General features: G+C 39.9%; 1 protein-coding gene across 3 annotated transcripts in view; it reads left to right on the top strand.

Annotated features, from left to right (window-relative positions):
• Positions 1-4,318, top strand: part of Ggta1 (glycoprotein alpha-galactosyltransferase 1 (inactive)) — a 61,626-nt gene extending 57,308 nt beyond the window's left edge. For all 3 annotated transcript variants that reach the window (XM_078048117.1, XM_078048116.1, XM_013356753.4), the window contains exon 9: positions 1,783-4,318. In XM_078048117.1, coding sequence (XP_077904243.1) covers positions 1,783-2,476 — 694 coding nt within the window. In that variant the 3' untranslated portion in view covers positions 2,477-4,318. The remainder of the gene's footprint in view (positions 1-1,782) is intronic.
• Positions 4,319-13,352: the final 9,034 nt, after the last annotated feature.

Below are 13,352 nucleotides of genomic sequence, written 5' to 3'. Positions count from 1 at the left end.
CAAGCTTTGGGGGTACAATAGATTTTTCTTAAAATTCCATTATAAGGAAGAATGTCCTGGCCACCAGTCTCAGAGCCATGTCAAACTCCCTCTTTGTATTGCTCAGATACATGCTCTACTTTTAAAGAATCAATACTAAAAATCCCTGGGTTTCCAGATGCCAAGAATAAAAGCACCAATAATAAAATTTATTTTGGTAGCAAAGAAGGGAAATCCAAGCAGCCCAAAAAAAAGTGCCAGGTGCCAGTCACTGTTACTTCCAAACATTATGACTGGCTGGTAGTGTGATCGGTAGATTAAATTCAGTCCATATTCATCAGGGCTGAGTTTTAAATTTGGATGAGTTGTATTAAGCCATTTGACTTTCTTCTTCCCTATAAGCTCCAGAGCATAGCTTCACAAGACAGTCTGTAGCAAAACTGGTACAGCCACCTTGGAAGAAAGTTCAGCAGTTAATATACTAAATATACTATTACCATATGAGCTAGTGACTCTGCTCCAAGTGATTTGAAAATTATGTACACACCCACACACAAACATAAACACACACTGCATACTGATATTTTTAGGAGCTTTATTTAAATTGCTAAAACTTTGAAGCTACCAAGTTATCTTCTTATAGATAAATGGTAAAGTATATGGTGGTACATCCAGACAGTAGGATATTTGTTATTCAGTGCTAAAAAGAAATGAGCTCTCAAGCCATGAAAAGACATGGAGGAATGTCTTATGACTAAGTGAAAGAAGCTAGTCAGAAATGGTTACATAATGTAACTTCTAATTCTATGACATTCAGGAAAAGGCAAAACTATGGAGACAGATAAACAATCAGAGGTTGTGAGGATGTATCAGTGTAGGTTCATCCTACTACTTTGGTGCAAGGATGTCCATAGTGGGGCAGGCTGTATGTGTGCAGTAGGAGGTATATGGGAACTCTCAATACTTTCAATTAAATTTTGCTCTGAACTCAAACTTGCTCTAAAAAGTAAAATCAATTATTTTTTAAGAGAAAACATAGTTAAAATAAGGTAAAATCAGAGGTTGATTTTATGATGGTGGTGTCTAGACAGTGGATTGGTGTTTTGGATGACCAACAAGATGGCTGTGGGACATTGAAGGAGATCCACATTCCATACTTCATTCTGTGTATCACAGAAGAGAGTGAGACAGTGAAGTTGGCTAGGCTTAATCAAACACAGAGGTAGAAGAGATGGTGCCATGATCTGGTTAATGCATCCCTAATGGACCCAAGGGTCATATTGCCTTTGCATCTGATCTGGCAGTAGTAATACTGAGGTGTAGATGGGGGTTTTTGAAGGAGGTTCAAGAATTAGCACCCCCCCTTGGACTGCCCAAAGTCTGAACCAGTTGATAAACAAGACTGAAGAATTAGAAAAACTGGCACCTGCAGCATTAGAAACAACCGGCCTTGACTAGAACCCATACCACTAAGCCTACTGCAGGGCAGAGCAACTAAGAACACATGCTCTTTCAGACTACCTAGCTTCCAGAAGAGCAAGAGGACAGGGCTGTGCATGCCTAATTGCTCTTCCAAAATTGACAATCAAATAAGTCATTCCACTTCCCCCATACTGAGTGACTGAACGATGGCAAGTAGCCAGAAATGTTACACTATCAGATGTCCCTTTACATGATAGTATACATCTATGTGGGGAGATATCATTCCCTTCTAAATGTAAAATGTAGATAATTGGATCATAGTGGCATGTGGTCTCCTGAAAGAATTCAAAGATTAAATTTATCCTTTCCTCTTTGTTTCAGATACCTTGAGCGTTACTTGAAGGAGTTCATAGTATCTGCTGATAAGTTCTTCATGGTTGGCCATAAAGTCATATTTTACATCATGATAGATGATCTCTCCAGGATGCCTTTGATAGAGTTGGGTCGTCTGCGTTCCTTCAAAGTGTTTGAGATCAAGCCTGAGAAGAGATGGCAGGACATCAGTATGATGCGCATGAAGACTATTGGGGAGCACATCTTAACCCACATCCAGCATGAGGTTGATTACCTCTTTTGCATGGATGTGGACCAGGTCTTCCAAGATAATTTTGGTGTAGAGACTCTGGGCCAGTTAGTGGCTCAGCTACAGGCCTGGTGGTACAAAGCAGATCCTGATGAATTTACCTATGAGAGGCGGAGTGAGTCAGCAGCATATATTCCATTTGGAGAGGGGGATTTTTATTACCATGCAGCCATTTTTGGAGGAACACCCATTCAGGTTCTCAACCTCACCCAGGAGTGCTTTAAGGGAATCCTCCAGGACAAGAAAAATCACATTGAAGCTGAGTGGCATGATGAAAGCCATCTAAACAAGTATTTCCTTCACAACAAACCTACTAAAATCTTATCCCCAGAATTCTGCTGGGATTATCATATAGGTTTACCTCCAGATATTAAAGCTGTCAAGATATCTTGGCAGCAGAAAGAGTATAATTTGGTTAGGAATAATGTCTGATTTCAAATTGGGCCAATAGGTTTCTGAATTTGAGAGAGTATTATTCTGGCTAGTTCCTCAGAAAAATAACACTTAATGTTAACTTTAAAAAAAATACTAACAAAACACCAACATGGCAGACACATACTATTCCTCCTTGTACTTTGAGCCTTGTAATATGGAAGAATTAATCTATGGTAATCAGATGTAAATTCCCAGTAATTCCTTCTCTTCTGGGTTTAGGGAAAATATTATTAGCTAAATCAAAAAGAATTTGCCATAGGCAAAGGAAAGCCAGAACATTCTATGTGTGTCAGATAATGTACTGAAGAAAAGTGTGCCAAGGGAAGTGTTTGGCAACAAGATAAGTTGTGTGTGGAGGGGTGTCTGTCCCTTTGATTCCAATGTCTTCCTGGTTTTGGTGTGTCTAAAGCAGCTTAGAGTTTATTTGTAGCCAAAGAACCCTAGTAAGAACACTGCCTACCTTGGCAATCCTCAAAGGCCTCAAAGCTGATTGCCTTGGGCCATTTGTAATCCATATTTTTTCTCATCAGGATGCTGTTTGGCTTCCATGGAAAACAGTGGAGGAGATTCCCAATGGATATCACTGTGGTGCATGTTCAGAGTCCCAGGGAATCTGATGAGGCAGTGGGCTCAGCTTTTACACGAAACAAAGCCTCAACAATGAGTTTGCCATGAAATAGCAAAGAGAGGGGCTAACCACTGTGAGGCCATGCCACTCTGGAGGGACACAGGGCATGACCTTGGCATTTAAATTACTCTGAAGATGCAGGCACCAAACAGGAGGCATTCAGCCTCCTCAACCCCAAAGAGCTGAATGGAAGGTGCTTCTTGTGTTTCTCAAGTCATATTTGGCCTACCAGACTTGTATCTTCAGCACGCTGGTGAGGGGAAGTGGATGGACTCAGCGAAGGGAAAGGCACACAATGGACTGAAGAGGCCTGTGGGGACCAGGGCTCATCAGAGGACGATCTGCCAGTATCTGGTCCAAGCACCTGTTCTAAATCTCAGGGTTCCTCAGCCTATCACATCCTAACTTGGAGGGATGACATCAAGGAGTGGACTGGAGAAAAGTCCTCCTGTTGAGTGACCCCTCACTTTCCCCTGTTCCATCTGCACTATGGAAGTGTAACAACCAGATGTATTTTACAAAATGGTTAACTGATTTTATAATAAAAGCATGAGGGGATAGCTATAGGAGGCCCAGTCATCATGACTAAAGAGCTGACCATCAGTACCCTGCTCTAGGAGAAGTGGTGACATCCTACACATTGTACGTTAAAGCAAATCAATGTAAAAGAAGTTGGTAGGCCATATTTACATATGCACATATATTTATATTTTGCTTTTGTTCCTGTTTGGATCATTCATTTCCATTTTTAAGCAATTTATTTGAAGAGCCATTGCTTGGCTTGATAAACAGCAAAAGGGACCTCTTTGATGAAATGAAACCTACATTTTCTCTACTATTTCACTGTGCCTTCAATTGTTGCAAAAAAAAAATACATTCCACAAATACTAAAAATTCTGAATTAGTGGACTTTAAAAAAGAAAATGGAGACCGCACATTAGTTAAGAATCTTGCTTCTCTTTTATTCAAGATATGTTGGAACCAGTCTAGACTAGGGAGAGTTTAATGGTTTAAATCCTGAACCAAAGAAGTAATCTATCCTGAAAGTTTAGAGAAAAGGGGTAAAGGGATTTTGAGGGAATTTTTTTTAAATTTAAATTCACTTAAATTTAAATCCTCAATGGACAAATTCAAGATCTAATTAATGATAATGCTTAAACACTTTTTAATCAAATTTCTGATTTATAATTGAATAAATTATTTTCTCAGTATATTCTGGTCTGGTCATGGATTATGCATTTTCTCCCAAAGATGTTCAGAATGGTCAAATATAGAACTTTAGGTTCTTAGACTCTGAAAAGCCCTCACACCTTTCTGAAAATGTGTGTTGCATTACAAAGATAATACAAAGAACAGGCTGCAGATCCAGCCCCAACTTTTAAAAATAACAAATGCTTATATTGAGCTTTTCAAAGTGATGTACTGAGATAATTAATTGCCAGTGGAAAGACCATTGGGCAGAGGCTTGACCCTGAGGCTCAGGGTGGGGCGCCAGGGCAGAGGAAGAAAACAATCCTAGAACTATATTTGGGAGTTATTAGTTCTGACCTCTGGGGAACACAGCTGGCCAAGGGGGAAAGGATGGCTTTCTAGCGAGTCTGGGTAAAAGTATTTGTAATATGAAAATTAAATGTGGCCAGGCTGACATAGTGAGATGCACAAGGTATGATTTCTTCATTGTAGAGAATTAGTCGACTATATAAATGAGAAAAATCAGATTCAGAAAAGTTAAGCCACCCAGTTAGTAAGTGACTGAGCTGAAATTTGAACCAAGAAGCTCACAAGGTCACAGTGTGTTGACACAGTAAATACACAGGGCTATGTTTCAGATCAGTGTAAATGCAACTTGTAAAAGAATCTTATAAAGGGTATTTTTGGTCATAAGAATATCTTAAAAGCTAGATATCTTCCTAGGCCTGCCCTATGTCCCACTTTTAATGCATTAAACCTGCTCCAAATGCATTAAGTTAAACTGCATCATGTAAAAAAAAAAGTTTGTTATTCTTATCTTTATATTGTGCATAAAGAGCTATGTAAGCACCACATGCTTGCACTGGGCTGTTACTCTATGGCATTGCCTAGGACTGCCTCATCAGGAATCAGGGTGGGTGGATGGGACCATCATCATACTGTTACCACTGTTGACCTGTGAGGAGTCCTTGCTTCCCCAATGTTGAAGTATAACACCAGAGATGCATGCCGAGGTAAGTTTAGAGTGGAAAATAGAAGTTTATTAAAGGACAGCAGAAAAGATTTCTCCTGGAGGAAGAAGGGGACCCAAGACTTGGAATCCGTGGAAGTGCGGTTGTCTCTCCATTTTATAGTTTTCGGTGATGGAATGTAGGTAGGAAGGCCCTAGGGGTGGGACACAGGTGGGCCAAAGAAGTAATCTGGGCACTTCGGAGTCAGCATCTTCAAGTTTGCTGTTCATTAACATTTCTTTGGGATGGGCTATCTTCAAATCTGTTGGAGGCTGTTTCCTGGACTTCATTAACATTCCAGGAGAGTTGCTCAACTTTTCAAGAAATTCATTCTCAATATGGCCTCCACTTTAGATTTTACTCCATATTAGACCCGATTTACCTAACTACACTCACTACCTAATTTTAAATTTGGCTTCAATACCTTCTTCCACTCCACCTCAACTGTGGAACTACATGCAGCTGGGAGGGTATGAAGATCTTTTCTTTGTCCTTGGAATGACACATTTGGATCTCTCCTAGCCAAAGTCACTATGTGGGAACCTCAGCTCTGGCAATACTTTTAGATACAAACATTTATTAAGTGTACTTTTTATCAAACATGCCCTATGTAAAGGAATTAAAAAGGCATACTCACAGGCATGAAAAGTCACAGAATGTGTAACACGCTCTGTATAAATTTTCAGGAGAGATAATAGGGCTAAGTGGGGATTGATTGGTGTCTAAGTCTCAGATCTGAAAAGGTGCAGAGCTAGGATTTAAACCCAGGACTGCTGACTCTAGATCCTGTGGTCTTTTGACATCTGCAGATTACCTTCCTCACTGTCTCTTACGCATATGCTTTAACCACCTTATTTTTGAAATTTGGGGACACCGAATGAATCACTATCAAAAATTCTGTTTTTGTTTTGTTGTTGTTGTTGGGCATTATAAAGAATTGAGCAGAAAACTTAAAAACTTTTCAAAGTCAGGGTGTTAAGTCTATAGTTGGAGACAAGGAAACTTGAAACCTGAGCAAGGTATGTGATGTAAATATATACTGGACTAGGAAAGTATGGAGGAAGAAAGGGTGTCAGGCAGGTGTAGCCCCAGAGGTGCTGAGTCTGAACTGAGCTTTGAAAGAAGAGAAGGGACCACTGTGAAGCGTGGATGGAATGAGAGAAGCAGCAGGAGTGAAGCACAGAAAGTTGTCATAAGGTTTTCATAGAAATCTACAAAAATGGTGCTAGGGCTTTGGGACTGGTGAGATCACCTGGAAGAGGCTGTGTGAAAAGAAGCAAAGACCATGTAAAGGCTCTGGCTGGCTAGTGACAGTCACCCAGGAAGTATGGCTCTCTCTCCCTTCCCTGCAGTCTGGTGTCCTTTAGGGAATCCCTGAGATTTCTATGGAAACAGGTGCCACAATTGGAGTAAGTGATCTAGGCTACATCCATTGGCACTTTACATTCCCCTGGTGACAATGACTAATTCAGGGGTTGCCAAGTGACCTAAATGAGCCCAACAAAGTGAATTTTAAGTCTTTTGCTAGAAATGAGGAAGCCTGTGAACTGGGAGCTGCCCTATGAGGGACTGACAATAGAGAAGGAAGAGCAGGGAAGCTAGGGAACCCACTCTCCGGGACAACCTTGGCCAGATTCAACCTTCACATCTACACTGCCTGTGGGCTTTTTCAAGTGTGCAACCAGTAAAGTCCCACTATTGTTTAAGCCAGTTGGAATTGGCCTTTCTCTCACCTGTTAATGAAAATATTCCCATTGAATCACTCTCAGATTGTTAGTTCCTTAAAGGCAGGACTGTCATCTGTCTTTGCATCAACCCCAGGACCTATTAGGTCACCTAGCTCAGAGGCAGTGCTTAAACAATGAGGTCATTTAATAAACAAGTGGATGATGGCATCATGCCTCATAAGAAATGTTTTTCCTTAATTTTTAATTTTGATTATCAATTGTTATTAAAAAGGTGGATGGTTTTCTATGTGGCACCTGGAAGTTTTCCTCCTGTGGTGCACATATGGGGACCAGGAGTTGCAGGAGTTACATTTGCTTCCTCAGCCTAGAACAGTGGCTGTCAACTAGGAATCATTTCCCTTCCTGCCCCTTGGGACATTTGGCAATGGCAATGTCTGGAGGCATTTTTGGTTGTCACAATTGGTTGGAGGAGTGCTATGGGCATCTAGTGGTATAAACAAGGAAAACTGCTGAACAACTTATAATGCAGAAGACAGCCCCCACAACAAAGAATCAAGTGTCATTGGTACCGAGATCAAGAAACCCTGGCATTAAGTTCTCTTAGACTTCATTAAGAAACACTGGGGAGCCAGTAATAATATTTGCCTCTCCATACCCTGGGGACAGTCCTTTGTAGACATCAAGAGTCTCTAGCTCACCTCCTTTTTTTCCATTAAAATTCACAGCTAAGGTGAGGATGTAGGGGATAAGGATACTTATACATTGTTGATGGGACTGCAAATTACCACATCCACTTTGGAAAGCAGTGTGGGGATCTCTCAAAAGACTAAGATTGGAACCATCTTATGACCCAGCCATCTCATTTTTTGGCATTTATCCAAAAGAACTAAAATCAGCATTCTATTGTGATACATGCATACCAATGTTTATAGTAGCACAATTCACGATAGCCAAGTATGGAACTAGCCTAAGAGTCAACAGACAAATGTGTTGAGAGCCACAGCCGAAGCAGCCCCAGCAAACTTCCAGCTGATTGGCTCACCTCGGCCCCAGCAACCAGCTGATTCACTCCTCTGTGGTGATGCTCATTGGGCTGTTTCCCCGCCCTTTCAGAACACAGAGCTGCTCATTGGGGGACTCTTTTGGCTCTGCCCACATAACCCAGCCAATCGGCCTCAAGAGCGGGAAGAGATTGGGGGGGGTGCTCGCAGGGAGTGCCTGCGGTGGGCAGTTGGGCTCTGAAGGAATTCCTGAAGAGCTCGTGTGGTGCAGCGTGTGTGTTCTAAAAATAAAGTTCGTTTCTGCTTGATAAGTGGCTTGTGAATTGTGCCCAGCCAGACTGCGGCATTTGGTGGCCCAGACAGGGAACGCCTGAAGCTTGGGGGTAAGTGAAATTGCTCGCCCCTAAGGAAGAGCGAGAGAATGGGTGACCATTTTAAAAAAAACAATGTGTTCTTGTTTTGATTTATTTTGTTTTTATTTTAAGTTGCCTGTTCCTAGAACTTTTTCAGGCAAACTGGGGAAAGTGGTTGGCTCAGGGTTCGAAGTTGTTTGGCCCAAAGGAAGAGATAAAGATAGACCATGAAAATACATTTCAAGAAAAAATAGGAAAATTGATACGATTTTTTGTTCTGTTTTTGTTTCATTATGTTTTGGTTTTGTTTTGTGTTATCTTGTTGGGTTGCATTATCTTTATAGTAGATTAGAAATTAGTAAAAAAACAAACTAAAAGAGTGTTAAGTAAATTGTTAGAGGTTCAGACTATGGTAGAAAACCTGTTAGATCAAGCAAAAGAGAAAGTCTCTCGAGTTAGACAGAGGAAGAAAATTTAAAGGAGGAAGGACTATCAGGGAAAAAGTTACAACAGGAGACTGCTACTAACACCGTACTATCACCAGAGGGCGTAAGTGTCCAACCAACAGCTCTGCCTCCATATGCTGGGAGGCCCCCAACCCCCGTAGTTGATAGATGGGATACTGAGACAGGACCTCAAAGATTAGCATGCCCTGTATTTGAGCAGGCAGGAGGGCAGCGAATTCACCACATTTTAGATTTCAAAACAGTGAAGCAGCTAAAAGAGGCTGTAACAACCTAAGGTCTTCAAGCACCCTTTACTGTAAACATGGTCGAATCCATTACTAATTTGAGCATGACACCAGCAGATTGGACTAGTATGTGTAAAGCTGTGCTAAATGGAGGACAATACCTGCTATGGAAGGTTGCCAATGAGGAATTTTGCACGGAGACAGCTAGGCAAAGTGCAGCAGCCGGTTATCCTCAGAGAAATCTAGATATGTTGTTAGGAAAGGGACCTTATGAGGGTCAGCAGCAACAAATTGCATATGATCCTGCCATATACTCACAAATTGCTGTAGATGAGGTTAGGGCATGGAAGACTTTACAAGGACATGAAGGTTTACAAGATCAATTATTTAAGGTAATACAAGGAGCTAATGAACCTTATGCTGAATTTGTAGATAGGCTTATTCAAACAGCTACCGGAGTTTTTGGGGATACAGAACAAGCAATGCCATTAATAAAACAACTGGCTTATGAGCAAGCAAATCGTTGGTGCAGAGAGGTCATTAGACCATGGAAACATGAAGATTTAAACACATATATTAAATTATGTAGAGACATTAATGAACAAGGGCAAGTCTTGGCAGCTACAGTACAACAGGCTTTAGATGCCAGGCCAAAAACATGCTGCAATTGTGAAGAAACAGGACATTTTAAAAGGAATTACCCCATAGAAGAAGGGTTTAACAATACTAGGTATCAAAGGGGTAGAATACCAGGTATTTGCCCACGATGCAGTAGAGGAAGACATTGGGCTAATGAATGCCATTCTCAAACCACCATAGAGGGTACTCTGTTATCAAAAAACAGACAAGGACCAGGTGTTTACCCATTATATCGTGGAGAAAGGCATCAGGCTCCATTGCTAAAAAACGGACAGGGGGGCCCAATGCTCTGGGGCCCATGACCACGAATATACAGGGCACTGGAGGAACCCAGCAACACCCTGGAGGAACCCAGCAACACCATCAGAGTAGTGCCCAGGACACATTTTCCATTAGATCCCTCACTAGACAAACCAGAGGAAGTGCAGGATTGGACATCTGCGCCTCCGCCAGAACAGTACTAACTCCAGAGATGAGATTTCAAATCATTCCCACAGGAGTAAAAGGACCTTTTTCCCAAGGAACAGTAGGCTTATTATTGGGACACGGTTCTTCTACTCTAAAAGGACTTATGATAAGTCCTGGGGTAATTGATCCTGATTATGAAGGTGAAGTAAAAATTATAGCCAGTTCTACAAAGGGTATATCAGTAATTTCACCAGGAGATAGAACAGCACAGTTATTAATAATACCCAGCCTACATGATAAATTTTCCAGTTGTACTGTGGAAAGAGGTTCCAGGGGATTAGGTTCCACAGGTGTAGATTGGGCTATGCTTTCTTTAAATTTAGATTCTCGCCCCATGCTAAAACTAAATATTCAAGGACATGAATTTAATGGGCTAATGGATACAGGTGCAGACCTTAGCATCATCTCTCGTCAAGAATGGCCAAAACATTGGCCATTACAACAAGCCACTCAAACGCTTTGAGGCCTAGGAGTGGTGACTAATCCCCATAGAAGTGTGATGGTATTAGATTGGAAGGATCCTGAAAGATGTAAGGGAACTATACAGCCATATGTATTGGATCATCTTCCTATAAATTTATGGGGATGAGATGTCCTAGATCAATTAGGACTAACATTAACAAATAACATCAATTCAAATGTGCCCACTATTATGGGTAGACAAGGTTTTAGGAAAGGAAAAAGATGAAGAGAACAAGAACAAGGTATAGCAGCACCAATACAAATAGATCAAGGAACAGACAGATATGGATTGGGTTTTCAGGAGGGGTCACTGAGATAATAAAAATTACTTGGAAATCAGAAAGACCAGTATGGGTTCCTCAGTGGCCCCTGACTAAAGAAAAGATATAAGCAGCCCATGACCTGGTCAAACAACAATTAGCGGAGGGACATATACAACCTTCCATATCTCCCCATAATACTCGCATTTTTGTCATCAAAAAGAAATCTGGTGAATGGAGATTATTGCAAGATTTAAGAGCCATTAATAATGAAATGGTTATTATGGGACCTGCTCAGTCTGGGATTCCCCAATTGTCTGCTTTGCCAAAAACCTGGTATGTTTTAGTTATAGATATTAAAGATTGTTTCTTTTCAATTCCAATTCATCCCAAGGATAGTCCACGTTTTACATTTACTATCCCTGCACTGAATCATGAAGGTCCTGATCAGAGGTATGAATGGAAAGTACTCCCTCAAGGGATGGCTAACAGTCCAACCATGTGTCAAATCTATGTTAACAAAGCAATCCAGACACTTAGAAATCAAAATCCTGAACTACAAATATTTCACTATATGGATGATGTATTATTAGCACACAAAGATAAAAACACATTGCTAGAATGTTATGCCACACTTACAAATTTATTGAAAAATTATAATCTAGAGATAGCAATTTAAAGTACAATTAAATTTTCCAATTAATTATTTAGGAGTTCTATTATCCTCAGCCATGGTCCGTCCACCAAAAATTCAAATACGAGTAAATCAACTCAAATCACTTAACGACTTTCAAAAGTTATTAGGAGACATAAATTGGACAAGGCCTTATCTAGGCATACCAACAGGAGAGTTGGGACTTTTATTTGATATCCTAAAAGGTCCATCAGATCCAAATTCACCCCGCATGTTAATGCCTGAAGCAAGAAAGACATTAAAAATCATTGAAACGTATATGGAAAATATGCATTTGGATAGAATTGATATAAGTTTGCCTTTATTATTTATTGTACTACCAATAAAAAATATTCCTACAGGAGTATTTTGGAAAGAAGGTCCATTATTATGGATACATTTATCTTATTCTCCTAACACTATTCTTGCTAGGTATCCTGAGGCTGTAGGACAATTAATATTCAAAGGAATAAAAGCAGCAAAGGGAGTGTTTGGAATTTTTCCCAATAAAATTATTACTTCTTATACAATGGATCAAATTGATGAGTTAGCTAATGAGTTAAATACTTGGGCAATAATCATGTGCAAATCTAATGTTTCATTTGATAACCACTTACCATCTAATCCTTTGTTATCTTTTTGGTCATCGCATCCTGTAATTTTTCCAAAAATGATAAGAAAAACATCCATCATGAATGCTCCAAATATATTCACTGATGGGTCAAATAATGGTACAGCAGCAGTAGTTACACCTGATCAAACTTTTACATTTTAGTACCCAAACAATCAGCTCAAAAGGTAGAGTTTAATGCAGTATTACAAGCTTTTGTGATGTTTAAAGATTCTGTATTTAATTTATTTTCTGATAGTCAGTATATAGTTAATGCTATAGTATCCCTTGAAGATGCTGGTAGGATATCCCCTTCCTCTACTGTTTTTTCTTTGTTTTCCACTATAAAAAGTCTAATCTGGGACAGAAAAGATCCATTCTTTATAGGACATAACAGGGCACATACAGGATTGCCTGGAGCCCTTAGTTTGGGCAATGATTTAGCAGATAAAACTACACATGACATACATATTTTCTCTACACTAGAAGAAGCTACACATTTCCATTAAAAGTTCCATGTCAATGCTAATACTTTATAAAAGCATTCTAAAATAACTAAGGAACAAGCTAGACAAATAATAAAACAATGTCAAAATTGTGTGACCTTTTTACCACAAGTTAATCTTGGAGTCAGTCCTAGAGGACTGATACCTAACCATATTTGGCAGATGGATGTCACACACTTGCCAGAATTTGGAAAATTAAAATATTTGCATGTTACAGTTGATACTTCTTCCAGATTTTTGATGGGCTCTCTTCATACCGGAGAAAAAAATTAAAGATATTATGGCTCATTGCTTACAAAATTTTGCCACTGTGGGTGTTCCAAAACAGTTAAAAACAGATAATGGTCCTGACTATACTTCTATCTCTTTTAAACAATTTTGCTCATCATATGGCATTACTCATATAACAGGAATCCCATACAATTCACAGGGACAAGGCATAGTTGAAAGAGCTCATCAAACTATTAAAATGTACTTATGAAAGCAAAAAGAAGAAATTGGGAAGGGGTATATATCCCCCAAAGATAAACTTTAAATAACCCTTTTTACTCTAAACTTTTAAAATTTGGATTCATCAGGGCTTAGTGCTGTGGAAAGGCATATGTGTCCAAAAAATGTACATAAGCCCAAGGTACTTTGGAAGGATATTCTAACAGGACAATGGAAAGGTCCTGACCCAGTGATTGTCTGGAG

Source organism: Ictidomys tridecemlineatus, chromosome 4 (genome assembly GCF_052094955.1).
Source record: "Ictidomys tridecemlineatus isolate mIctTri1 chromosome 4, mIctTri1.hap1, whole genome shotgun sequence".
In the NCBI taxonomy this organism is placed as follows: domain Eukaryota; kingdom Metazoa; phylum Chordata; class Mammalia; order Rodentia; family Sciuridae; genus Ictidomys; species Ictidomys tridecemlineatus.
This window is presented reverse-complemented; position numbering and strand designations above follow the sequence as displayed.